The 27,971-nt window shown below is 43.7% G+C and overlaps 1 protein-coding gene across 3 annotated transcripts in view; it reads right to left on the bottom strand.

Moving 5' to 3' along the window:
* Positions 1-9,648: 9,648 nt before the first annotated feature.
* GNA13 (G protein subunit alpha 13) overlaps positions 9,649-27,971 on the bottom strand; it is a 38,930-nt gene continuing 20,607 nt past the window's right edge. For 2 of the 3 annotated variants that reach the window (XM_036835910.1, XM_036835911.1), the window contains exons 3-4: positions 18,801-18,851; positions 9,649-13,762 (exon numbers count right to left, since the gene is read on the bottom strand). In XM_036835910.1, the coding sequence (XP_036691805.1) occupies positions 13,190-13,762; positions 18,801-18,851 (624 nt within the window). In that variant the 3' untranslated portion in view covers positions 9,649-13,189. The remainder of the gene's footprint in view (positions 13,763-18,800; positions 18,852-27,971) is intronic. The other variant, XM_036835909.1, reaches the window with a different exon arrangement.

Raw genomic sequence — 27,971 nt, 5'->3', positions numbered from 1 at the left:
TCTGTCCTTCCTGGAATCAGCTTCTTTGGATCCTACCTTCTCAGCAACCCTATGGGGTAAGGTTCTTATTGTCCCATTTTATGGATAAAGACACTGAGGCTCAGAGAGGTAGCGTATCTCATCTGAGACAGGCCATGGCGGGGAGGGGGGGTGTCTCACCTTGAGCGCAAGTCCACTGACCCAGATTCTAGGTTCTGTCTCCCGTGGTGCCCAGGCCTGAGCCTCCAGGATGTTACGAACGAGGTCGGTTGAATCCTCGTGTTCTCTACAGAGTCCCCACCCGACACAACCGAGGCCACTGTCCAGTGCCTCATTCCCTCAGGGCCCCCAGTGCCTGTTTGGTTGACTGGAGCCACTGCAGCCCAGAGAAGACAGTGACCCAGAAAAGCCAGGAGGAAATTTCAGAAGGAGGGAGCGCTCCGTGGTTTCAGATGCCAGGGGCGATAGGCTGACAAACGCGCCCGCTCTGTTGTGACTTTGTGCCTTCCTTGGGTACATGCTGTTCCCTCACTCCTGACTGTCCTGCACTGGCCAGTCTTCCTCCTCCAAGACTCAGCCCGAAATACTGCCCACCCTCACAGTGGAAATATCGTTATTGTTTAAGATATAACACAGTGTCATGATTTTATAAAAAAGCACCCACAATAACAAGTTTTTAAACTTGCTTTTAGGGATTTCCCTGGTGGCACAGGGGTTAAGAATCCACCTTCCAATGCAGGGGACACGGGTTCGGGCCCTGGTCCGGGAAGATCCCACATGCCACAGAACAACTACCACATGCCACGGAACAACTAAGCCCGTGCGCCACAACTACTGAGCCCGTGCGCCTAGAACCCGTGCTCTGCAAGGAGAAGCCACCACAATGAGAAGCCTGCGCACTGCAACGAAGACCCAACGCAGCCAAAAATAAATAAATTTATTAAAAAAAAAAACAAACTTGCTTTTATACACGTGTAAAGTGGATATGTAAATTTCATACTTAACCTTTGTAATATATATATTTTTGTACTCGCAGATTATATATATAAAGTATGCCAATTTGTGTATAGAAATGTTAAATACCAAAAGGTACCATATTGTGTATAGGTTTTGTATCTCCTCTCATTTTCACTCACTTTTTATTTATTTATTTATTTATTTATTTATTTATTTATTTATTGGCTGTGCCATGTGGCTTGTGGGATCTCAATTCCCTGACCAGGGACTGAACCTGGGCCCATGGCAGTGAAAGCTCCAAGTCTTAACCACTGGACCACCAGGGAGTTCCCTCACTCACTTTATAGTGGATATATTTGATATCAGTAAGTATAGATTTACCTAAATTTTTTTCTCAAAATGAATAGTTTTAAAAAACATAAAACTGGTAAATGTTCCTTGCAAAAAATATGTAAATGGTACAAAAAATATATAAAGTAAACAGCCAGACAGCCCTCCTTCTGGAGAGAACCATTATTAATATTTTGTCAAACATCCTTACACACACAGACACCCACGTTTTTATATGAATGGGCTCAAGTGATATATACTGTTTTGAAAACTTTTTAAAAACTTCAGCCAGATCTTGGCAACTTCCTTCTATGTGAATCACAGCATGAGATCAATCTTTTTAATGACTGCATTCTATTTTACTGGGAGATTATAACTGCTTGACTGAAACACTAACGATGAACATTCGCTTTTCAGGTTTTCCAGATTATAAACAATGCTGTGATGAACATCCTCAGAGGCAGAGAATTCTTTCTGGAAAAAGAGAGAAATGGATTGAAAAGCCAGTCTGTACCAGTTTGGAGGTCTCGGATGATTGCAATTATGTTGGAAAACGCACAGCATGAAAAAGTCTGAAGGTTCAGCCAATGTTCACCCAGGTTATTTCTGGGCAGAACCAGGAGTGATTTTCTTCCTTTGTGTACTCTCCTGTCCTTTCGAATGTGTCTATTCTAAGCACGTCTCACCACTGTCTTTCGCTACGTGGCCTCCAGTAGAAACGTATTTTTACACGGCGTAAGAAATGTGTGCTTTCTCACCACTCAGGCATCACCCTGGCGATGCTTTCCTGTTTCCTCTGCACCAGCCTTTGCCCTCCATCTTCACATCTGTCCTCTCCCTCAGAGGCTGTCAGTCCTCCCCTGTCCCTAAGTTAGCACCAGCTGCCCTCATGGGGGGTGGGGGGGGGGCAGCTGTCCGACTTGGAGAGCGAGCTGGACTCATGGTCCCCCTCGGATGGCACCTCCGTGGGCACAGCCTGGTTTCCCCACGTCGGGAGCTCAGTGGATTGCAGCTCGTGGGGAAGAAGCCTTGAGGGTCACACGGGGGCCAGGAGGCCTCCCCGCCTCGGGCACATCCGGCCCCAACGCCCCATGCACCCACCCCAGAGTTTCTTCTACCTCCAGGCAGGTGACCCCGATGACCTGGCCAGGGGGAAGCTGGTTGCTTCTGGGCAGCAGCTGCCCTCGCCCCCAGAAGGTCTAAGAGGACACAGAGGATGTCCTCGGTATTTCCACCGAGGTCACTGGTCGAGTGGGGTGTTGGATGTCTCCTTAGTGCTGAGACACTTCCTCTTTCATTTGTGTCTCGTTCATCCCCTCCCCCCCACCTTCTTGGAGACTGAAAAAGGGGAACGTGAAAGAAAAACTGTAAATTTCAGATGCAGCTCCAGCACGGAGACTGTGTGACCGTCTTCAGCAGAGGCCGGGGCAGTGGGTGGGGTGGCCGGGGTGGGAGTGGGATCGCGGCATCCTCCAGGGGTCCCGAGGTCACTGGACCCGGCCTTCTTCCTCCCCTCCTGCTCACTTTCTTAGCTCCCACCCAAGGAGTCCTAAATGCCACCCACAGGAGATCCTTGGGACCCCAGTTCCTATTTTTCAGGGAGTGACGTTCTTAAAGTAAAAACCAAAGTCTGCATTTGCTCATTTCACTGAGTTTACTATGTTCATTTGCAAGATAGATATAGACACACATTTGTGTGTATATATATGCGTGCATGTGCACACACACACACACACACATACACACAGATTGTGGCAGCTTTTTGGAAACTATCTGAGGCTCAGAAAATAACTTGCCTGACAAGACATCAAAGAACTACAGAAAGAGGCCACAGCACCAAAGGCCGTGGTGACGGACTGCTTCGCAATTTGCAGTGTGATTGATGATAAGCATCTATTTGCTCCAGTAAGTTGAAGTAGAACTGTAACATTTTGTTTGTTCCGGGAAACAGTAACTAAAGTCACAAATCATAAATAATAAAAGTTAGAAAAATCCCCTTTTAACCTAATGGACTAAAAGATTTTAGTTTGCTTTTCATTTCTGCTAATGGCCTCTCTCCCTTGGCACTGCCGGAGCTGGCCCATTACGGGCAAATCAAGCCTTGGTTTGCAAGTAGGACAGGGTCCAGAAGATCATTTATAAGCTGGGTGTTTGGGATGCAGGATGTGTTTCCCCTAGAAACTGTCTTCCCAGAGTGCCTGGGTTCTCAGCGTCATTACACAGTCCAACCCCTGCTGTACCTGGGCTCTGAGTTTTTGAGGGCAGGTTGTCTGCAGTGCAGGAGAGAGAAAACAAGTCAGCTCCTGCTCTCCCCATAGAGCCCTGGCTCTGAGCACAGTTTAAACACAGGTTAACTTTCTTTTCCATCTTCCCATCTCCTTTGAGGCATCCAGGTCCAGTGTCCTAACCCCCTGGGTCACAGCATCCTCCCCAATCTGCCTTATCTGTTCTGGGCTGCTCTCCTGCTGGGGGGCTCTGAGACCTCAAACTCTCCACCTTTCCCAACCTCCCGACCAATCAGACTTCCATTTCCTCAGAGCAGTTGATATCAGACAAAGGCTAGATGGAAAGCAAACTAAGCAGGTATGAATTCTTACTAGCAAGTGAATGACTGAAACCCTCTTAACCCTCTTAATGTATTCTCGTGTTAAAATGGGTTGGTTGTGGGCTTCCCTGGTGGCGCAGTGGTTAAGAATCCGCCTGCCAATGCAGGGGACACGGGTTCGAGCCCTGGTCTGGGAAGATCCCACATGCCACGGAGCAACTAAGCCCGTGCACCACAACTGCTGAAGCCCGCATGCCACAACTACTGAAGCCTGCGTGCCTAGAGCCCGTGCTCCACAACAAGAGAAGCCACCGCGATGAGAAGCCCACGCACCGCAACGAAGAGTAGCCCCCGCTCACCGCAACTAGAGAAAGCCCACACACAGCAACAAAGACCCAACGCAGCCAAAAATAAATAAATAAATAAAATTAAAAAAAAATAAAACAGTTATCATTGGGACTTAAGCTAATGACATGTTAATGAATCATATATAGGGAAAACTGACTAGACAGAACCATTAAAATTATTTACAGTGGTTGTGATAGCCTAGTAAGATTGGGGCAATTTTTTTTCTTTTTACCAAAAGTTTTTGGTATTATATGGAGAAAGTTTACACCAAAAAAAGGTGTTAGACAGAAGATACTCAGGAGCTGCTGGATTCTTATCCCTGCACTGATCACTGAAAACAAACAAAAAACAAGTCCTTCTTAGAGGGAAAAAAAGGCGGAAATCAAGCTGGATTGAAACCAATCCTGATGATGACTGTTATGGACTGAATATTTACATCCCCTCCAAGTTCATATGTCAGAGCCCTAATCCCCATGTGATGGTATTTGGAGGTGAGACCTTCGGGAGGTGATTAGGTCATGAGGGTGGAGCCCTGATGAATGGATTAGTGCCCTTGGAAGAGGCCAGCTAAGTGAGGGTAAGTCTGCAAACCAGAAGAGGGCTCTCCCTGGAACCTGATTCTGCTCAAACCCTGGTCTCTGACCCCCTGTCTCCCAAGCTCTAAGAAATGTATTTCTATGGTTTGTAAGCCACCCAGTCTATGGTACTTTTTATAGCAGGCTGAACTAAGATAATGACCATAAAATGAATGAATCTGACCTTCACATATCTGAATGCTCCAGTGAGTTTTGGAGGCTATCAGATCCTGACTTTCAACACCTCAGAAAGACTAACACCACACTCTTGAATATCTATGGCCTGTTACAAGGACATTCCCCATGAGGAAAAGAGTGCAGGAAAAAAATAACAATACACTGGGGGGATCACCTTTCCAAAAACCTACTGAGTTCCCCTTAGGGTCCTCAAAGACACGTACTTAAAAATTTCCCCATAAAGTCCCTCTTTACTTTTTTTTTTTTCAGGAAAATTTGAAGACCTTATCACAGGAATTTTGTGTTATCATTATTATTTTTGGCCTCGCCGAGTGGCTTGCGGGATCTTAGTTCCCCGACCAGGGATTGATCCTGCGCCGTCGACAGTGAAAGCCCCGAGTCCTAACCACTGGGTTACCAGGGAATTCCCGGAATTTTGTATTATAGACTATAATACTATATTACGTTATGAACAATTTTTGTTGCAAGTGGGAATATTCTAGAAGGTTTTCAAGAATCTGAAAGTAGTAAAGAACGTGGACACAACTGAGCTCAAGCTCCTTATTTCCCAGATAATTGGTCTAATCTTCAGCTTCTTAAGTTAGTGACCGTCCACTCAAGGGCCACTTGTCCACACGGGAGGGCCAAGTTCTCGCCACCCCTCCTCAGGCTGGTTCCACTCAGGCTCCCGTCACAACTGGACAGTGTCTTCTAAGGAGCAGACCCTGTGTCGGTGCCTCTTGGGAACAGTCAGACATGTCAGCCGGGCACACAGGGAGCTTAGCAAAAGCATCTGTGTAACAATGTCAGATTCGTGTCACCGTCGAGCAGAAGCATTAAGACGTGAACGTAAATCGCTCTACAGTAAGTGCCCTGAAGAGAGGGGCAGGATGGGAGGGGCACACAGAGGAAGAAACGGCTCCAGCCTCGGGGTGGTAGACATCCTGCCATCTTCCTCAGAGCCAGGCCTTAAAGGGTGAGCAGGATTTGGCCCACGGCCAAGAGAACCAGAGAGGCGAGACGTGGGGAGAACAGCTACCTAGTTCAGCTGGTGTGAAGGAAGCCGGACGCGCAGGCTGGCTGGAGAGGGCGGTTGATGCCTTGAATGTTGGACAGGGGTTTGAACATGATTCTGTTTCATGCGCTTTCGAGAGGGCTACGCTGTCCAGTGCACCTGTGTTACGCTGACGCTCATTATTGCCATAAAGTTGGGCACCCACCCTTGGTCTGGAACGTCATCCTCCTTTACCCCGATTTATAGCATCTTCCCCCAAACTATAACCTGCTGCAGAAATGCAAGGGCCGCCTGGACAACACTAGCTCGAATGTGGAATTTCCTCAGTACCGCTGAGCCCTGGGCGCCGTGACGCTCTTTTTTTCGGGATAAAGTTTCGATATACTCATTCCGGCCTTAAATGAAACCAGTGATTTAAATCCCCAAGTTGGCAAGCACTGGGATTTTCCACGGAGAATAAAAGAAAAAGAAAACAACTCGACTTCTCCTCTCCCGAGGTCAGTGGTGTTTGACCTCGTGGCATCTTATGAGTTAACTCTCTCTTCTTGCACGTTTGACAGGGGAGGGAAATCAAGCCCAAGTCTAAAGCCGCCGTGGACTTAATTACAAAAGAATGATCGACTTTTAAAAAGACTTTGTGGCTTGTTTCCCTATCATGTTGCTTCATGGGGAAAAGATAAATCAACACACCTCCACTCAGTATAAATGTTCACTCTGGACATAACTTCCCTCTGTATCCTTGGGGCCAGCACAGAAGCTTAACCCTCTGCCCTGAATAGTTACTTTGTATGGAACCCTTGTCTGAGCCTTCGGTCATCTTGGTGGACTTGGAAAATGGATGCTTGAGAAGTGTAGGTGACAGCGCTCGGTAGATATCCCTTCCTCTAGCTGCGATGCTGTATTCCAGGGGCCCCAAATATTCTCTTGTTCCAACAATAGCCTAAGAAAAGCTTTTTTTTTTTTTTTTTTTGTAAAGACTTCTTGGTTTCCTTTGGGGGATTCAAATGCTCAAGTGAGTTTAGTTTCCATTTTAAAAGATCTTAAGTCTAACAAAGGCTAATTTAATGACCTGTTTCCAATCTACAAATTTGTAGGTATTTGTAGATTTGTAAATACCTCTAAGCCCCAATTTTTCTGTTTTTCTTGGGACCAAGAGTGAAATCTCACTGTAAAGGTGAGGCCTTGGACACAATTTTTATTTCGCCAGAAAGGCCTGGAACCAACCAGTCCTGGATTATAGCCATCACCACTGAACTTTATTCACACCTGCTTTGCAATTCTGATTGTGGGAAAGGGCCCTTCATTCTGCTTTGGGGAAGAAAAGCACATGCTCAGCTTCCCATAAACGCCACTTAAAGAAAAGGTATAAACATACCAAAAGTTATTTAACAGCTTCTAATTTAGCTGAAGTTGCAAAGGGAAAAGATGAGTGACGTGATTTCATGAGAGTGGTTACTTTACCTCTGTGGTCCCAAAACACAGAATCCAGTCTAATCACAAGGAAAATACCAGGCTGATCCCAACGGACGGACAACCTACAAAATACCTGACCAGCATTCCTCCTCCTCAAAACAGCCGAGGTCATCAAAAACAAGGAAAGCCTGAGCAACTGTAATAGCCGAGAGGAGCTCAGACAGGACAAATCAATGTAAGATGGTGTCCCGGATGGATTCTGGAACAGAAAAGGGCAACAGGGAAAAACTAAGGAAATCTGAAGACAGTATGGGCTTAAGGATAAATTATCAATATTGGTTCATTAATTTTGAACCAATATGGTGAATTAGTATAATGCAAGATGTTAATTAGTACAATGCAGGATGGTAAATGGGGAAACTATTGCCAACAGTGTGGAGTACAGGGAAACTACTATCTTTGCAATTTTTCGGTAAATCATCATCTTAAAGTTTCTTGAAACAAGAAAAGGAGTGGTAACATGTCGGTTTGTTTTTAAAACGCTATTTTGATGACAAAAGACACAGCAGCATTACTCCTGCAGGTGGACAAACCGTGAGCCCAGAGACACCCTAGTGCAATTTCAGCGATTTTAAGAGGAGCAGAGAGAAAAGTGGGTGTTCCCCATTCCCACATCAAAACAAACGTTTGGGAACGTGAAGCCCACATCTCCATCTTCAGTGAGGAAACGTTTATAGACTAAGTCAAAGTATCGTTGGAGATCTGACAAAAGAGCGATTTCTGTGCTTTCAGTCACTGGGTGAAACTTCTGCTTTCAAATATTAAGTGTCTGCTTTACACTTGACATTTAATCAGATTTAAATAACATCATAGTATGGAATAGTTTATAAATGTTTATTAAACGTCAGTAATTTTTACAAAGCAAATATTAATAGCAAGAGGCAAAATTTTTGCAAAATATGTACAAAAGTAAAAAGCCTGGATGACTAGCAACTCATTTTATCAAATCAAACCATTCTTTCCACTTTCAGACCTCCTGTAGAAATAATTTATTGCCAATCCTGAACTAAAGCACTGACAGAAAAAAATTTACAACAGTATCAGATAATGTGCTCAGTTCCGGGAAAGTTATAAAAAGATATGTGTATAAAAAATCCTAAGCCACAAATACTTTCATACAGAGCTAATACAAATCATGTTTTGTTAGGTACAGTATCTATGAGGTTGTTATGAAATAGACTTTTTGATAAGGCTTCCGTGGTAAATGAGCTCCACCTTTAGACTAGTAGAGAAAAGCCATTTAAACATTTTGCGATTCTGCTTTCAAGTAAGAGGTAAAGAAAGGGTAAATGGTATCGTCTGTTGCACTGTTACATATACTTTCCAAGAATTAACCCCTACCTGCCCCCTCTCTGTTTTTCTCCTAGAGCCATCAAATAGGCATGATTTGAGAACAAATGCAGCCCTTTTACTATGGCAAGAAATATTATAAACAAGCTTTCCAAAGACAAACCCAAATCAGAGAACAAGTAAGTAGCATACTTCTATCATGACCTTCACTGATTGATAATGTATGCATACTGGGTCCCTACTTCCATCCATCTGGACATTTTCATCATTATCAAAGGTAATGTGGTTTTGGAAAGGTCGCAAAATCTCTTATCAACCCAGAAATTACTGCCCTATCATTAACACTTTTTTGTTCCATATGAGCTCTGGCATTTGAAATCAGATGGTTAGACCTAGATGCCACAAGAATGAACAGAGTTATTTAAATGCTAACTATACATTCAAGTACAGACATAAGAATGCTAGTGGTACAAACACTGGTACTTCAAATTATGTTAATAATCACTTATCAGCCTAAGGCTAGTATCAACTCGATGGTACTTGAAAAGGCCATAAAGTTCAACTTGTTTAAAATGTTCCGGTTTAGACTGACACTTTAATCTCTCTATAAATTTATTAAGCCCTAACCTCGTACCATAAAATGAGTATGTACTATCACTTGCTTTATTTGGAACAGGGGGACGTGTACACACCACTCACGTACAAGTCCCTCCCTTCCTCATGTTTACTACACTGAAAAGCCAACCTGTGTCCTATCACTAAAAAAAAAGAAAAAAAAAAAAACAGTACTTTTTGTCCAGCAGCACAAACACATGGACAGATCATCTGTAATTAATGTAACTTTATGTATTGAAATGATGGGAAAGAGAGAGAAAGTCAGATTTCCAACTGAAAAAAGACATGCAAAATTTGTTCTTGATCCCTCAATTAAAACTAAAAGAAATGAAAAGGTAACAGAGTGACTGTCTCTAGATTTATTAGGGAGTTTATTACAAATGTTTGACTGAGCTTTACAGGCATGATTTCATGGATTCAAACAAGAAATTAAGAGTTAACACTGATATTTAGCCTTCTCATTACATATACAGAAATAACATTGCTACAAATTGCAATGAAGAGAATCTTGTTTCAAATGGCTTGGTTTGGGGTTTTGTCTAAATGTATCATTATATAATGAAAGCACCAATTTGAGGGTTTCTCAGATAGTGATTTTAGTTTCAGAACATAACAGAACATAACTTGGTAACTTTATTCTTCATATAAATAAAGCATAACACCGGATATGTGTACTAATGCTGAAAATACATTTTACCAAAAGCATAAATACAAGTATTTGGGTATACATTGGAAGTTCAGATTTACTCATTCCCGCTTACAAACAATTCTGGGGCATATGATTTTTGTGAGTCTGAATCAACACTTCTAATCACTTCTGGTATTAAGGGAATCTCACTTTCTTCTACTTTATACTGACCACTGCCAACAACTGAACAAGGGCCTCCCTCAACAACCTCCCTTGGGAGTTTAACCAGAGGACCTTCACCATGTAAAATACACGCCAGCGCAGCTTCAAACCAAACCAAACCAAACCAAGCCAAATCATTTTCACTCCACGATGCCTTCTTTGGTTGCTGCTGTGCTCTAGCTGTCAAATGCCCTTTCCAGACAATACAATTGAAAGGACGATTTCATTGCAATATAATATTTGGCAGCAAGCAATGATACGGGTTATTAAAAATAATATTTAAGTGACAGAGGCATTAAATTATTTGGATCTTCAGAAAAACATTTGACAAAACCTCTTCCCTATAAAATAATCAAGGCAAAAATCTGTGCTGTTCTTTGATTTATAAGGCAACTCTGTATACTATAAATTTCTTCAAGATCAATGAAGACACTTGTGTGACATTTCTTAAGAATTAAGCAAGAAGACATTCAGACTTAAGAACAGAATGTAATAGAGAATTGGGCACATTTTATTCCAAATCATAACCATGAAGACTTAGAAAATCAAACACACTGAACAGCTTTAAATCCAAATTACATTTTTAGAGACTGGGGGGAAACTGGCATAGGGAAAACTATGAGCACCCTTTCAACTTTGTCCACTAAATTTCATCTCCCTCTTCACACAGTGGTATTTCAACAGGATCTGGTTTTCATGCTATAGGTATAGGACTCCTTCAAACAGTTTAAAAGTACAGTATATAAAACATGTGGACTAAAGCCTTCAAATTGAAACTTAAAGTTCCACTGAGTGTCTAAACCAGCCTGCCATTAAATGTAAGTAATTTACTGCCTCAAAATATAGGCTAGGTTTTATTTTAAAAGAAAGTTGACTTTGAGACTTCACACACATCAGGAAAGGAAATCTCAAATGCCCAAAGTAATATCCTATCTATTTGGTGTCTTAACATTTCTTTGTGGTAGTCAAAATGGTGCTCTGTCAGGCAGTATTTATGGTTCATATCACGGATCTGAAATATAACTTAACTGAGAGTATCCTTCCTCTTTATACTTACACTGGAGTGAAATGATGTTTGGCCATTCGGTAGGACCATTTGCTAAATTTACACACAGACTTTCCACCCAAAGCCTCCATGTTACTGTGCACACACTCAGATACCCCTCAGCCCTGAAATGATTCTCTGTGGATTAAGCAATGCACTCTTTCTGGTAAGAAGCACTAGATACAGAACTCTTCTGACGCGCATCAACTCTGCTGTACTGTGGACGCCTGCATCATGATGTAGGGCTACGTGTCAGTAGCTCAGGTGTTACGACGACACGAAAACACTGGCAGTTATGGGTGTAATGATGGTGGAGTTTCACATGCAAGGAAAGTCAGGTACATTGAGAACAATCCCTGGTCAGTTCACTGCAAAGCCCTATTCTTACTAGACAGACAGACAGACCCAGAGCCACTGTCTTGGAAAGGCTGGGTGATCCAGAATGTTGACCAATCTTTCAAGGACTTTCTAGCCAATAAAATACCTGAGAACACAGTCAGCTATACAGTAAAGTGAAAGATATCACAGTCTTAATCACAATTTTCAGGAAAGGAAGAAAAGCCGTCAGACTTTCCAAACTGTCACCAGTCTTGTACATGTGTTTCTCTAATCCAATTCTGACACTACATACGACCTACAGGGCAGTATTTTTAGTCCTGCAACCCAGCCACTCCGAGTTCACTATGCATGTATCTGTAATTGCAAAGCTACTTCATGGGTACATTTTAATTTGGTAAGTGGTGGAGGAGGTCAAATGTAAATCACTTTTCAGTATGAACTAAAAAAATTACTACTTATTCTTGGAAGTATCCTTGAAACCTTCAAAATGTACCTCAAGAAAGTTGGAATTTCATAAACAATAATGTTGCAAACACATACATACTCTTTTAGAGACACACCAAGAATGAATAAGAATCTCAAATAATAGTGAATAGTGTGACAGGAAAATACTGCCCTTGGCAAGCTCCAAAAAAACAAAAAATCCCATAAATGCCACCGTCTGGAGTTGATGGGAACAGACAGGAGAGCAAAAGAATGATGTTTGTGATGGTGCAGCAGTGATCCCACCGTAAGGACACATCATCTGAGACAGGATTTCAAAGTCTGAGAGTAAAACACATAATATTCTTGGGAAAGGGTGTATTTATTTAGAAAGTTCTGTTATCAGGTTGCTTGCACTTTTTTAGTTGCTGCTATGGCCAGAATGTTTCCCGTATGGCACAGTGATTACATGCTATTTAAATATGCAAAGGGCAAATTACATTTCACTCATGACTTTTAATCAGAACACTACGGACGGCACGCGCCTGCCTTGTGCTCCCCCTGGACCATTTGTGAGCTTTCATTACCGTCAGACCAGAGATCCTCATGGAAACTTTAAACACGCCAGAATACTGCCTTCAGAAACCACAGAAATTTAAAAAACAAAACAACTGTTGTGTATATAAGCAATCAGAAAACCGTGAAGGCTAAAACTGGGTGAAGCTACAGAACGCCATTCCTTAGATCACACATTTTTCCAACGGCCCTTTCAAAACAGGCCACCACAAAGCTGGGCACAAGTGTGGCGGCCACCGCAGGGCGAACAGAGGTGCCTTACGCGTTCCAGAGCCGAACACTCTTCACCTCACACCTACAAACATCAAGGGCACCTTCCACACTTGGCACTACAGCAGAACTCAGTGCGAAAAGCGGAAGAATGTAAAGCCTGAGGGATGCCGTGCTGAGGTCTGGCAGGAAACGACTCCACCCCGATGGAAGCCGGAGCGAAGGAGATCAGAGCCAGGCCTCAGCTGGTATCGGCCGTGTGTTACTCAGCAGCTCTCAGCCACAACCAAAGGCCGCAGAGGAAGGACTGAGATTCCCAAGAAGTTAAACACAGAATCAAGATTTTTCTAATTCCTGTTGTAAACTTCTATTTAAAAAAACAAAACAAACCGAAAACAACCAAAGAGACAGAAAGATACGAAGGCCGCAAGGCTTCTGTGCGTCACTGGAGCATGAGCTGCTTGAGGTTGTCGTGGAGGATGGTGTCCTTCACGTCGCGGAACACAAGGCGGATGTTCTCCGTGTTGATGGCCGTGGTGAAGTGGTGGTACAGGGGCTTCTGCTGCTGGTCCCGGCGTCTGTTCCGGAAGCACTCCACCAGGAATTTTTGGACGTCTCTTAAGCAGTGGGGATCCCCTTCGAATTCCAAGAAATAGTCTTTGATGCTCACAATTTGCACTTTCTCCTCAAGCAAATCTGTCTTGTTCAAGAAGAGAATTATGGAGACGTTGCTGAAAACCCGGTTGTTGACGATGGTTTCAAAAATGTTCAGAGACTCTGTCAGGCGATTGGTCAGACGATCTTCCATAAGCACCTGGTCAAACTCACTTGAGGAAACAAGGAAAAGTATTGATGTCACGCTGTCGAAGCATTCAAACCAACGTTTTCTCTCTGATCTCTGACCACCTACATCAACCATTTTGAAAGGAACATTTTTAATTTCAAAGTCGTACTCGTGAATGCCTTTGGTGGGTCTTCTGGCTAGCAGAATGTCTTGCTGTGATGGAATGTAATCCTGGAAAAGAAAAAAAATCGTTTCCTACTCAGTAATCCAGGAGTAATGAGAATTTTTAATGTACGACTAACTGGGCTAGTGAATGGATACACAAACAAAATTATCTTTTAAATGACAATCTCCTGGTAACATTAAAGCATCAATGCTATTGTGATTCTCATCATAAAACAGCAAGATACACTGCAATGTTAGTGTCTGCACTGGTTCAAAATTCGCTGCAAATGAAGGCGCCTATGATCTTTTCAGCCCCGCCGGACGACCCGAATGTCCGTCCACGCGTGATGCCCCACCGTGCCAGCACCCGCCCGCCGCCGCGTGTCCACGGCCACGGTCACTGCTCCTCGCCCCTCCGTCAACAGCGGCGGGGCCCCCAGTCAAGGTCCTCCGCCCCCCGTGGCCCCTGCTCCGCGCCCCCACCTGCAGGACCGACAGCTCTACCCGGGCCGCCTGTGTCGTCACTGCACGACGCGGCCTCTGCTCTGCCCCCTTGACCGAGCTCACCCTGCGGGGCTTCCCAGCTGTTGGCGGGGGGCCGTCTCCGTGGCAGGGCCCCAGCTTTTCCCCTCTGCCGGCACCTGTGCCCGGACACAGCGGTGCCTCGGAGGGAGGGTCTACACCAAGACCCTGGACAGACGGACGGACGGGCAGAAGCTGCTGGCCTCCTGAGCCCCCGGCTGCCGCCGACGGTGAGTGCCCCTGGGCAGTGAAACTGGTTCTTTCTTCTCAGCTTAGTATTTTTCCAGAACTTTGATGGAGCTTTTTGATAATACTGAACAGGAAGGTTTCAAATGCTCATCACCAAGGTCACAATTTTTTTAAATCAAGGCAAGATTTTAAAACAATGCCAACTGTTACTCACAATGCTGCATTTTATACCTTTCCAAACACTATGATTTTGAAATTTCATTACAGTGTGGATACTTATCTCCTTAAAATAGTGTAGCTAAGAATCAAAAAAAAAAAAGAAAAAAAACAGTCAGCAGTTCTCAGTTGCCTGCAACCCACCGCGATGCACAAAGTGCCCACAGGGCTCTAATGAAACACGCTGGGGTTCGCACGTGTCCCCCCAGCTCCCGTAAACGCACGCGCACCTGCCTCACCTGTAATCAGCACCGCCCCGATTCTCTGCCCGCCCCCAGCTTTTGACTGAACGTTTAATCATGAACTGTTTCACATGCTGATACGGTTGTATTTCATTTTAAAAGAGCACAACATACATCAAATGGATTAACGTGCTATCATTTACATAAATATTCCCCTACTAGTGGTCATTTAGGTTGGTTCCAATCTTTCGCTTAATATAAATGCTGCCATTAAAATTCTCATGCACATTCTTCTTTTCTCCCCTTTTGGGCTATTTCCTGAAACTGAATAACCAGGAATAAGATGGTGATGAAGTCAAAGCTTGTGAAGATTTTCATGATCTGGGACACTTAATGTCCAACTGCTTTCCAGAAAGGTGGGGACCAGTTCACAGTGCTCGTGTGTGCCAGCCGCCTCAGAAACATGCCAGCCCCGAGTGGTAATTTTTAATTTTCTAATTTCATAAAAATAAAAAGCTCTTTATTATTGCCTTAGTTAGGAGCTAAGGGCTAATTCATATAAAGCGCAAACACAGGACGAGGTAATCAAGTGCTCAAGGGTCTGGCAGAGTCACGGTGATTAGCACTGGATTCTAGAGCCAGCTCCCCACATACTAGCTGGGTGACCTGGGACAGGTCAGCACGTAACCTCTCTGCGTCTCAGTTTTCTCACCTGTGAACAACACAGACAACAGCACCCACAGGGGAGCTGTGAGGACTAAACACGGCACGTGGGTGAAGTGCTTAAGAACCGGGTTCGGCCCGTGTGTTACTGTCTAGTGGTTCCCACTGCCACCACTGCTGCCACCACTGCTGCCGAGAGCGGGAAACCACGGCAGCGACGGCGCCCCTACTCGTGCGCCCGACAGCCCTCCCCGGACGCGGCCTCTTCAGTGAGAACACGCGCCGTCTTCCTCGCCAGCCCCCGGTGCGCCGGGGCGCTCTCCCGCCACGTCCCGCCCCGCCAGCCCCCAGGCCCCCCCCGTCGCGGTGGACCTTCTCCATCACCTCCTGCTTTGTATCAAATCCCGCTGCTCCTCCTTTGAACCTTCCTCACATTTTCTTTCTCCTCTTTGTTTTCACCGCCCCCATTTTTTAACGTCTCAGCCTGGATCACCATCTTGCCCCTTGGTCCTCCGCGCCTCCTGGGTCCACCTCAGCCCCCCGAGACCACCCCTCCCTGCATCAGTCCAATCCGCGCGGACCCGGCTTCCACGACCCTCCTTACTCCTTGCTCTCCGGGCCCGGCAGCCTCTGCTCCCCGTCGGGCTCCCCAGAGCCCAGCGTGGAGGGCCGCACCAGCCTCGCGTCCTGGTAGCGCTGCGCGGCCAGTCGGCGTGACGTGTGACGGCGCAACGACAGCGCGTCCAGACCCTGGCGGCTGCCTTCCTCACGTCCGTTCTTGTAAGTCAGCGCCACGCACTTCTGTCAGACAGACGCGCCTCCGGACCCCGGGCATGGCCCGCTGTGCGCGTCTCCTCGCCGCCCCCGGCCGCCCAGGCTCGCGTCCTCTCACGGGCTACCAGCTTCTCCATCCATGAACCAGTACCGTCTTCACCATCAGTCTCATTTAATCGCCCTCTGCTTGTTTTATGTATGTTAGTTTTGTCTCTGACTAGAATGAGTTCCTTAAACACGGAGGTCAAAGAACCAAACAGCTAACGACGAGCAGTTATTACAACCGCAAGGCACCAATCTGAACACCTTACTGGGAGCCGTGGATTGAACTGCGTCCCTGCACCGTCCCCGCACACCCCCGCCTGCATTCATGGGTTGAAGCCCTAACCCTCAGTGTGACTGTCTTTGGGGACAGGGCTTTTAGGAGGAGACCAAGGTTAAATGAAGACATATGGGCGGTGTCCTAATCAGGTAAGTGTTGGTGGCCTTAAAAGAAGAGGCCATACACTTCTTGCACGTGTGTGTGCTGAGCAAAGGCCACGTCAAGGCACAGCGAGAAGGCCACGGTCTACAAGCCAGGAAAAGAGTCCTCACGAGAAACCGACCATGCTAGCAACTTGATCTTGGACTTCTAGCTTCAAAAACTGCAAGAAATAAAGGTCTGTTATTTAAGCCACCCAGCCTGTGGTATTTCGTTATGGCAGCCTGAGCAGACTTTTGAGACATGGGGTTTATTTCATGTAATCACCCCCGAGCCCGACGAGGTTGGTTCTCTTACTATGCCCATGACATGGATGAAGAAACTAACGTTTGGAGATGCGTAAGGTCATACAGCCAGTCTGCGATGGAACTGGGATTGGAACTCTGGTGGTCTGGCTGCAGAGCCCTGTCCTTGACCCCTGTGGTTCCATCTCCCAGAGGGTCACGGGGCTTGGCACACCGCGGGGGTTCCATGGTCCTAGAGCTTCGGTCAGAGACGGCGAAGCAAACGCAGTCCCGTGGCCTGTGTGATGTGCACAGAACGGGCGGCCCGTCTGCAGCCACCCACATTTATTCTCCTCGCCTTTACAACTACCTACTGATCACGGCACTTTTTTGGTTTTATTCCAGATGTGGCCTCAAAACTGTTCTCAACGTTAAGACTCTAAGCAGCCAGTACAAACTGACTGGGGCTGGCTCCGAGTCACTCGTTCCGACGCTATTTGTTGAGTGCCTACGAGGCACCAGGCACTGTCACCGGGCAGCAAGAACGCAGCCCTTCACAACCAAGACCCGAGGTCCTTGCCCTTAGGGAAAGAGGCGGGGGAAAGACCAGCAAAACCTATAAATGAAGAGACCAACTGTAATAAGAACAATAAAGCCTGAAAAGAGCCAGAGCTGAAGCTGAAGACAAGAGGAGGGGACCCACTTTGAATGGTTTGCTCAAGGAAGGCCTGTCCGAAAGGCAAATTGAGAAGAACGGGTCAAATGCACACTCTCTGGATCAGAAAACATGAAATAACTCTTAAAAAATTAGTTTATCTACTAAAGCTTCTCTCCATTTGGCTTATACTTAACTTTTTTTTAAGGCTTATTGCAATCTGACCACATGGAAAAGTGACAATGAAATAAGTCTTAATACAAAGTCTTACCGATGTGGATTGAGTGAACAAAAACAGACAAATACAGAGACCCTAACTTCTAGAGCACCTGTGTCTACGAAACAGGTAGGAGAAACACATACTGACTGAACGGCAGACAAGTGCAATTTAGCAAAATACAAAGAAATAAGGGAAAATGCAAAACTTAGCGTTCTAGACACACATATGCTACTTTCCTACTTGCGATAGGTTTCATTTTGTGCTTTCCTTCTGTTTTATTTTTAAAGTTAAACATCTCAAAGAACCCATTAAACTTTACAACAGAAATCTGGTCTAAGAGGAGGCATACGAAGCTATACTCAATTGAATGGGTCACCACTGACGCTAGGGCAGTGGCTTTCGAGCATTTTCTCAGCAGCACAGAGCTTCCTTCCAGTGAAGTCTCTGCACAAGTCCAACACGGAGAGCGGCCAGCACCAGCCCTCACCGGTCGGCCACGGCCTCAAGGGATGCACTGCAGGACAGTCCGATGGTCCAGCTCCTTTGCAAGGGCGACTCCTCCCACATCGCGGCCTTGAGAATCCAGCCTCCTACCCTCCAACCCAACACATGGGGGTCCTGAACTGGAAAATACCGTTTGCTGAAAAGTTCTGAAATCAATCAGCCCACCGCGTTCTTTCAGTTTCCACTTACAGAAAAGCAAAAGACACTGACGTAGGCTAGTTAATGTGCCATCTCATTTTCAAGCATAAACTTCTTTCCATAAAGAGTTTTACTTTCACAAAATAGTGGACAGGGCATTCCTCAAGGAAATGGCAGAGGTCAGGACAGGAGAGGGAGAAAAAATGAAGCAGGAACAATCAGCATGCTGCCACTAGGAAAAAGGAAATAGCTTAATACATAATTTTTCTAAGTTTCCTTATCCTAACTACTGCTCTCAAATGGCAATAAACATAAACATTCAGTCTGAAAACTTACTGGTTCTCCAAGTTTATCCAAGTTATCCAGGAAATATTTTACAGATTCACCCTGAAAACAAGAAGAAAATAAATAGTTATTAGGGCTTAGAAATGGAAGACTTTGTTACAACAGTTTATATTAAACTGTCTGGTTGTACACTTAATCCAAATCCAAACATACTTTGTTTAGTCACCAATTTCAGACTGAGCAGCTAACCCCACTAAAGACGTACAAAATGTCTGCCTCTGGCAAAGTGCTACAGCCTGGTGAGGCTCACAGAGTCTTTACAGAAGCGATACCCCAAGCACTCATCCATTCGGACAGGATCCCATGTACGTGCTCCGATATATCTGTGTATCCAAAGGGAAGATGTAATTAAAAGGGGAAAACTGCTTTTGCGATACACATACAACTACAATTCAGGTGGGATTATTTCTGTCTACATTTTCCAATCAAGTTTATATCAAGAGCGAAGCAGGGATGAGGTGAGAACACCTAACAGGCAAGTGCCTGGACAGACACGCCTTTTTGCTCCTGAACCCTGAAAGATGCTGCAGGCTTCACCTCTCCAACAGGGCTTCTCTACCTGAGTGATCAGCCTACTCTCTCTGAGCCCAGATTTCTATCAGACCTCAGGCAATTTCCACCGTCTAAAGTGCACATGGGAGTACACTCCTGAGAGGAAACACTCGCACAAAGGACAGGCAGGTGAGAGCGACCCGGCTGCAGAGAGAAGGGCTGTGTCCTGAGTCTCCCAGCGTTCTCCCTCTCCTGCTGGGTTTCTACCAGCACGGCACCGGTCCTGCCCGAAACTGCTACCCCGAGCTCCAGAAGGCAGTGCTTCTTTCATACAGAAGAGAATCCCCTGAAGATCTTGTCTGACTGCAGGTTCTGAGGGGGCAGGGGCGGGGCACGTAATTTCTGCAATTCAGGTGATTTCTGGGACCACAGTTTGAGTCATGAGGCCTTAAAGCAGCAGTTCTCAAAATTTTAGTCTCTGGATCCCTTCATACATCTTAAAATTCTTCAGGATCCCGAAAAGACGTTGTTTAAGTGGGTTATAGCTACCAATACTTACCATATTAGAAAGTAAAACTGAGACATTGTAACAAATATTTTACTTATTAATTCATTTAAAAATATCGATAATAAACCCATTCATGTTAATGTATTTTCGTGTAGCTTAATAAAAGCCAGTGAGACACTTCTGCTTCTGCATCTGAACTGCTACTACAGGTCGTTTCACCTGTAGCATATGAAGATCTGGCCTCACAAAGAATGCTGATTGGAAAAGGGAGCATTTTAATAACCTTTGTAACTGTAGATATTTTTGTTTCTACACCAGAATTTGACAAATGGTAGTTTCTTAAAAGTAACGTCCCTGTGGAATGGAAAGCCTACCAATGACCTTTTTGCACTTTGTTACAGACACTAAAATTCACTGGTCTATCTTGTACTTTGAATGGGTCTTTCACCCACCCACAATTCTGTAACACCAAGCGCTGACCACATGGAACGTGGTGGGCAATTAAGTATACAGATCTTCCAAATGTTGGCATGTTTCATGACGTAATAGTAAGAAAATCATATTCATTAATATCATAATGATCTCATAAGAAGCCTTAAGGCTTGGGAAGTTGACAACCTCACAGTGGTGGGCAGATACAAGTTTTCCTAAATTCTGATTTTCACTTGAAAGCTCAAATTTTATCAATGGCAACAAATACTGTTATTTTCCTTGAACTGGCAGGCTAACTTCATTCATTTTCTAAAAAACTGCCTGTCAAATGCCCAAGTCTGAGTAAGTTGGTTGTTTCTTTCAAGTAAAAATGGTGTTCCATGAAAAACACAGTTAGTTCAGCTCCCGACACAACCAGTCACAAAAGGGCTTTCCCCGGAGACCACGGCCCTGCTGCAGAAGCGTTTTCAGGGTGCCGCCCAAGCCGTCACACAGCGTACTACATACAGAGTTGTTGAAGCTGAGATCTAGAACAATTTTTACTGCTTAATCAAGGATCATCTTCAGTGAAACTGCGTGTGTGTCTTAAACTGCAGATGCGGAGCAGTGACGAATACACCAACTAGTAGTGTGTTTGGGGCTGATACCCCATCTGCGCTCAGGCACTGGCTGGCAGCTGCAGCCCTGCTGTTCTGTGCTATCGGTGCGAGTGTCAGCTTCATGAAAGGGAAGAACATCTTAAGTGACACTCTCAAGAGTGCTGAACACGAAGACTCCTTTTAAAGGGTTTCTGGGATCCCCAGTGGTCCACGGACCGCACTTGGCGAACTGCTGCCTTAAAGCACATGGTGGAGAGCGCGTACACAGGTGTGTGTGCTTGTGCTGGGTATGGTGGGGTGGGCAGGCCTGGCTGTGAGTTCCTCGTGACTGCAAAGCAGCAGCGGCAGATGATTCTGCTTTTTTCTGGACCTGGAATGTTCGTACAGTGTTTATAGCACCTAAAGATGATTTTTAAGAGAAGGGAAAAGAAAAAGTTTCAAAAAAATTCATTCTGGGGTAATGAAGAGATTATTTGGTCAAGCCTGTACGTGTACTTTGCATTATTTCATCCATTTTAATGAAAAACATAATATTTTTGTTTTTATGATGGATAACATATATAGGCCAAAGGGAATTTGGGCTTAATCTTTAAATAACATCGATATTTACTTATTGAGTTGTTTGCACAACCCAAATGAGGTTATATATTTAAAGTACTTTAAAAAGTAAAATTCAAACGAATATTACCAATCCTGTTACACTGAAGTATACACGGTAGAGTCTCTTGGACAAATGTGATAAAAAGTAGTCACTCTGTTTCTGTATGAGTAAGACTTACAGAACTGTTACCCTTTCAGTAATGTGCATATTGAATACTTACATAATGTTAAATACCTTAAATGAAATTTAAAACATTTCAAAAGGGTGTTTTTTGACTGGTGTTATATGTTGCATTTATTGACTTTTCTTGATATTAGAATTAGTAAAATTCACTGTGGAAAACTTGAAAATTAGAAAAAGGAAGAAAGAAGGAAACAGGCAATAATCATTAATTCCACAGCTCAAAAATAACTACAGTTAACGCTTGAAGAGATTGCCTTCCAATCACTTTTTGTATATTTAACACTGTTGAAATAATATAGACAAATCTGCATCCTTATTTTTCACTTACGTAACTCTAAGTACATTTTAATGGTCAAAATAATTCCCAGTACTTATATGCTAAAAAGTTAACTAAAACCGCTAATCTAATGTTGGATATTTGAGTTATTTCCACCTTTTAAATAAGGTTTTAATATTTTAAAAATAAATAATGTTGTGTAAACAGCTTTATGTGCTCTTGAATTACATTCTTAATGATCTCAGAAGAATTACTAAGGCAAAGAGATCCAACATTTTAATACGCCTACTACTCACTGACACACAGGTCCTATTGATTCTCTCCTACACAACAGTTACAATACTGAGTATATGAATAGTGAAACTATGAGGACGATAAATAAGCCAAGATCACAGGAGAGTGTTTTACAGATGCTTCTGTAATAAGCTAGAATGCAGACTCTCAGAGGCCCCACACTGTGCTGGCTGATGTTTATCACTTTAGGGACCCCAGAGCAAAGGAGCTCTGTGTAAAAGAGAAAATGACACGTTCCATGGCCAAATTGACAATAAAGGTTCAACTACACAAAAATTTATTTCAATTAATACTGCTGTTTAACTAATGGTCAAATAAACGAAGGTTAAAGTAACCCTAAGATGAACATATTATCGAAAGTAGCAAGCCTCTTTCCCCCCTTTAAAAACTAAATGCTTACACCGAACTCATCATTTCTGAGGGTATCGGGAAATTGGTATACTCATTCTAGCGACCTTGCAAATTCCCACAAACTTTTTAGAAAGTTATGAGTAGTACACTTCATAAAACTTCCAATGAACTTTTGCACATTCTAAGGAATTTACTGAACATAAAATGACACAAACAAAATGATATTTTACTTGATGCTACCTATAATGGCAAGATTTGGAAGTTCATTTTTCCACTTACTACGGGAATGAGTTAATAAATTTTGGCACACTAACATAACAACATAGTATAAGTCATCAGGTAACAATTATTTCGATATAATCGCTACGTATGAAATATGTATGCCATTAAGAGCTAAATTAAAGCAGGGGCTGACAAAGCTAAGCTCCGCAACCCCTTACCCTACCACACGCTGCTTGTATGCTCACCCCTACGCTCACTTGGCAGCAAAACCTGACCTGAAGTGGCTGAGACTCTTTATACAGTCTTTATTTCTCCTACTTAGTGAAACTGTTCAAATGTTTTGCTGCAAAAGAAGTGTGGAGGGACTTCCCTGCTGGTCCAGTGGTAAAGAATCCGCCTTGCAATGAATGCAGGGGACGCGGGTTCGATCCCTGGTCGGGGAACTAAGATCCCACATGCCGCGGGGCAACTAAGCCCGCGTGCCAGAACTACTGAGCTCGCGTGCCTCAACTAGAGCCCGTGTGCCGCAAACTACAGGGCCCATGCGCCCTGGAGCCCATGCACCACAGCTACAGAGCCCAGGCACCCTGGAGCCTGTACAGCACAGCTAGCGAGAAGCCCGCGCACCACAACGATGGGCCTGAGCACCGCAATGGAAGCTCCCACGTGCCGCAACTAAGACCTGACGCAGGCAAAAAATAATGAAAAAAAAATCATAAGTAAATAAATAGAAAAAAAAAAGAAGTGTGGAGATTACTTAAAAAACAGTACATGCATTATATTATGTATCTGTAATCCAAAAAATTCTTAATGCCATTAATAAATGTGGACTCGGGGATTTATGATAAGAATAGTTCTGCATTACATATGCTTTGATTTTTGCTATTTAAAATATGGACAAGGTAACTTTGCAGTTCTGTTAGTGACTATATTCTCTTTTCAAAAAAGTAAAAAAGGAAAAATCATCCCTATTTGTTCTTCTCTTGGTATTACAATACAAATATAAAAAAGTATTTAAAAAGTTCTTTTCACTGAAGCTTCCTGATTTAACTGCATTCCCTAAGAGGGGATCTTAGATCTTTGGGGTTCAAATTATTACATACCTTTGTTTATTAGGAATTCATCATCTCACCAAAATCAAATAATATAACACAGGTATGCACATGCTCCTGTTATTAAGTTTAAACTTCTACTGAAGAAAGTTTCATCAGTGTAATTTACAAAGTCCTTTGTGCACTTGAGACTGTATAAAATCTAAATAAAAACATTTTAATACATTTCACACATTTAAATGTGTGGATTATCCCTAATATTTTAAGTCCTAAATAAAGTGCCCTTTGCCCTCTCCCCCATCACTCGGCCGGGACTCAAGGACTATAAATGCTTTAAAATATTATTCCTATGAAAAACACATTTTGGTTTAAAATAACTCCTCAGTCAAAAAAAAGCTATTTACATCATAGGTGATACTACTAATCCTTGCATTAGTGAGGAAACTGAAAGTGGGAGACTTAAGAATAATCTTAATCATCTTTTAATGCACGTGGTGGTAACTCTTACTGTTAAGAGAAGAAGTTTAGCCAAATGAACCTATTCTGAAACAAAACAGTTTTAAACACACGCATGCAAACGCACACGTGCATATGCGAACACACACGTGCTATAAAAGGATGAATACTTTTCTGAATTAGGTAATTTAGGGGAAATTTCTTACAGTAGCTTTAAAGACCTTTACTGGAAAAAAAAGAGAGAGAGAGAGAGAGAAAAAAATCTTTCACAACCTCAAAAAACAAAAAAACCCACCAAACTAAAAAATATAAAATGTGTGTTATTTGCGATTGAACCACGAAGGACACAGAAAGTGAATAATGGCACCTCTGTTCTCAGTAACCGAGAGCTTCTGCCCTGGCCTTTTGTCTGAGCGTTAGGCCCTCATGCAAATCCGACACCTTGCTCAGTGCCTGGCACCTGGCGGCTTGGCTCCTTCCTCCCCAAGTGTCTGGTGAATGAAGGGTGAATAACCAGGGGATGATTCCCCTCAAATCCTTTTCCCTAAGCGGTTCAGAGGTGATCGAAATCTTCTGGTTGTCTAATATTAACACTAAATCTAGTCGTTTCCCTAACACTGAGCCATCTGCAAGTCTCTAGACTTCTCTGGGCCTCACTTTAACCGTCAGTAAAACGAGGAAGTCGCGTGGTTCAGTGCATAATCACCAGCGCTCTGCCCCAGGCAACAATTTCAGTTTGTACAACTGGTTTAAATTTAAGTTCTTCTTTCCTTTATCTACGTGCCTGTTACCCTTAAAGTCACTTTTGTTGTGACTCATTATTCAGGTTGTGTTGCTTAGTCTCCTGGCTAACACAGAAGTAAACAATTTCATGTATCGGGCAAGAAAGACCATGGGTTTAAGACTCACTCTGTTGGTTATGACTTGAGAGCTATTGTAACTCTCCTCAGTATGTTTTATGTTACTGAAGGGAATTTTTAATAAAATTCCAAAGAAAAGCCATTTCACACTTACGACTTTTTAAGTTTAAGATGTTTTAGGTCATCCCTTAGTTCTTTTTTCTCTGTTTGAAATACTGAGATAACTTTCTAGGTTATTGAAGCAAGGCTGAAGAGTCCAAAGTGGCACGGCACTCTGAAAGTTTTCCATATTTCTTTAACCTGTGGATATTTGGGTTCTGCCTAAACAAGGGCAGAGCAGCCAGTGGGCCTGGGTTCTACTCGCAAGACAGGCTCTGCTATTGACAAAGCCAGGGAACCCTGGTGAAGTTAACTCAAGGATAAAAATAAAATGACAGATGAAATTAATTAGCTCCAGCATCCCTCTGAATTGAATCCCAGTAGTTTTATGAACCATGATTTGTGTCAGCTTTACAGAGCTGAGCCTAAACTAGGAATGGCTTCAATGTTGTCCCCATTTACAAGAGTCATGTGCTAGAAAGATTGTCTTTGCTTGCAGAGACAAAATGGGTCAGGGGCCCTGAGTGTGAAGGTAACAGAAAAGCTGAGAACACAAATTAGAAAATAACTTCTATTAAACAAATGTGTAATTATAGGGAGACTTGGCAGTTTATTTGCACAGTTATCAAACAAGTGACAGATTTACTCAACACCCTCTTCTGCACGGCTGAAATATATAAAGGACAGGATTTAGAATGCACTACTCTAAAAGGATGTGGAGGGGCTTCCCTGGTGGCGCAGTGGTTAAGAATCCGCCTGCCAGTGCAGAGGACACGGGTTCGAGCCCTGGACCGGGAAGATCCCACATGCCACAGAACAACTAAGCCCGTGCGCCACAACTACTGAGCCTGCGCTCTAAAGCCCGCGAGCCACAACTACTGAGCCCGCGTGCCACACCTACTGAAGCCCGTGCGCCTAGAGCCCGTGCTCCGCAACAAGAGAAGCCACCGCAACGAGAAGACCGTGCACCACAACGAAGAGTAGCCCCCGCTCGCCGCAACTAGAGGAAGCCTGTGTGCAGCAACGAAGACCCAAAGCAGCCAAAAATAAATAAATAAATTAAAAAAAAAAAAAGAAAAAAGGACGTGGAATTTAAGCTAGATAGCCGAAGAATACACAAGAAATTATCTGCTGTTTTAGAAGAATATATGCATTTACTGGCAGCTTTACAGCAACAGGAAGGGGACAACTCTACTTGTACAACCTAGGAGAGATTTTAGCTTCAAAGTCTTATTTAAATTTCTGAAGTCTATAGAGATAAGGCCCAACTTCAGATATTTTAAAAGCAAGGCATGCATATTCTAGAAAGCAATTTGGTAATCTGTAACAGGAGCTGTAGAAATGACCCACATCTCAGAGCTGCAGGAGCAGCACAAGAGCGACGGCGAATGCCTACGGTGGCAGAAGGAAAGGCTGGTCGAGAGCCACTGGATCACTCTTTTATTGCATTTCACACATTCTAGACCAGGGTCCTCCAACTATGACGTGCAGGCCAGACCCAGCCCACTGTCTGTGTTTGTGTGGCCCATCTAAGTAGTTGGAAAAAAAAAAAATTAAAAGACTACTTCATGACATCTGAAAATGATATGAAATTCAAATTTCAGTGTCCATAAATAACACCGCACCGGAGCACAGCCATGCGCATCGGTTTACGTCCTTACTGCCTACAGCTGCTTCCCGGCCGCCGCCAGGAGAGCAGCCGGGACAGGCCACGCGTGGTGCTCTTCACTCTGCACCACGAACGGCGCGGACACAGCTGTAACATGAAAATGTCCCAAGTGTCATCAGTAGTGCAACACCACGACTTTTTGTCTTTTATTATTACAAGTGCACGTCCACCAAAACAAGCAGAAAAGAAGAGGACTTCATGTGTCACGCTTTTAAGGCACAATGGAATGTGGATAATTTTGATATCAAATGAGATGGCCAAGCCCTGTGTTTATTATGCAATGACCCTACAGCTGCGCTAAAAGTACACACAGACATCAATACTACCAGACTAAGCACTCTACAAAATAATCCCAACTCCTACAGAAAAGCAACAGTCAGAAAAATTACAAAATTTTAAATGGAACAGCTCATCACACAATTTCTTCACAAGAGGAAAAAAGTAAAAATGAGACTGCAGCTGATAGCTGACAAGTTTCCAAGGAGTTCGTATTTGTTAGCCAAGCAAGGACTGCTCAGTGGTTGTTTACTCAAGGGATCAATGCCAAGGGTGAAGTGACTGAAGAATAAGCCTGTATGAATAGGCTGTGTGGAAGAACTACAGATGAGAATATTTTCAAGGAAGCTGAGAAAACACTAAATCAGCACAACCTGAATTGGGATGTGTATTACAACGGACGGTGGTAAAAATGTGTGGAGCAGAAAAGGGACAAATTTACAAAGATTGTAAGATGGGTTACATCATGTATTCTTCACCAGCAGGGACTTTGTAGGAAATACATTAAATCTATACTGTTACTGAACCAGTATTGTTAACGATGAATTTAATTCACTCTCATGGACTTGACCATCACCAGTTCCGTGAATTTTTGTCAGAAACAGAAGCTAAATATGCTGACTCGCCCTATTACACCAGTTCGATGTCTTAGCAGAGGTAAGTTTTTACTGAGATTTTTTGAACTAATGTATGAAATCGAATTTTTTCCGAACAAGAACCACCTTCAACCATTAATGCACAACACTGAATGGCTTTTCAAAATCAGCTTTAGGGAAGACTTGATTACATTT

This window comes from Balaenoptera musculus, chromosome 20, assembly GCF_009873245.2.
Source record: "Balaenoptera musculus isolate JJ_BM4_2016_0621 chromosome 20, mBalMus1.pri.v3, whole genome shotgun sequence".
NCBI classification, from domain to species: domain Eukaryota; kingdom Metazoa; phylum Chordata; class Mammalia; order Artiodactyla; family Balaenopteridae; genus Balaenoptera; species Balaenoptera musculus.
The sequence above is the reverse complement of the archived record's forward strand: the minus strand, read 5'-3'. Positions and strand labels throughout refer to the sequence as shown.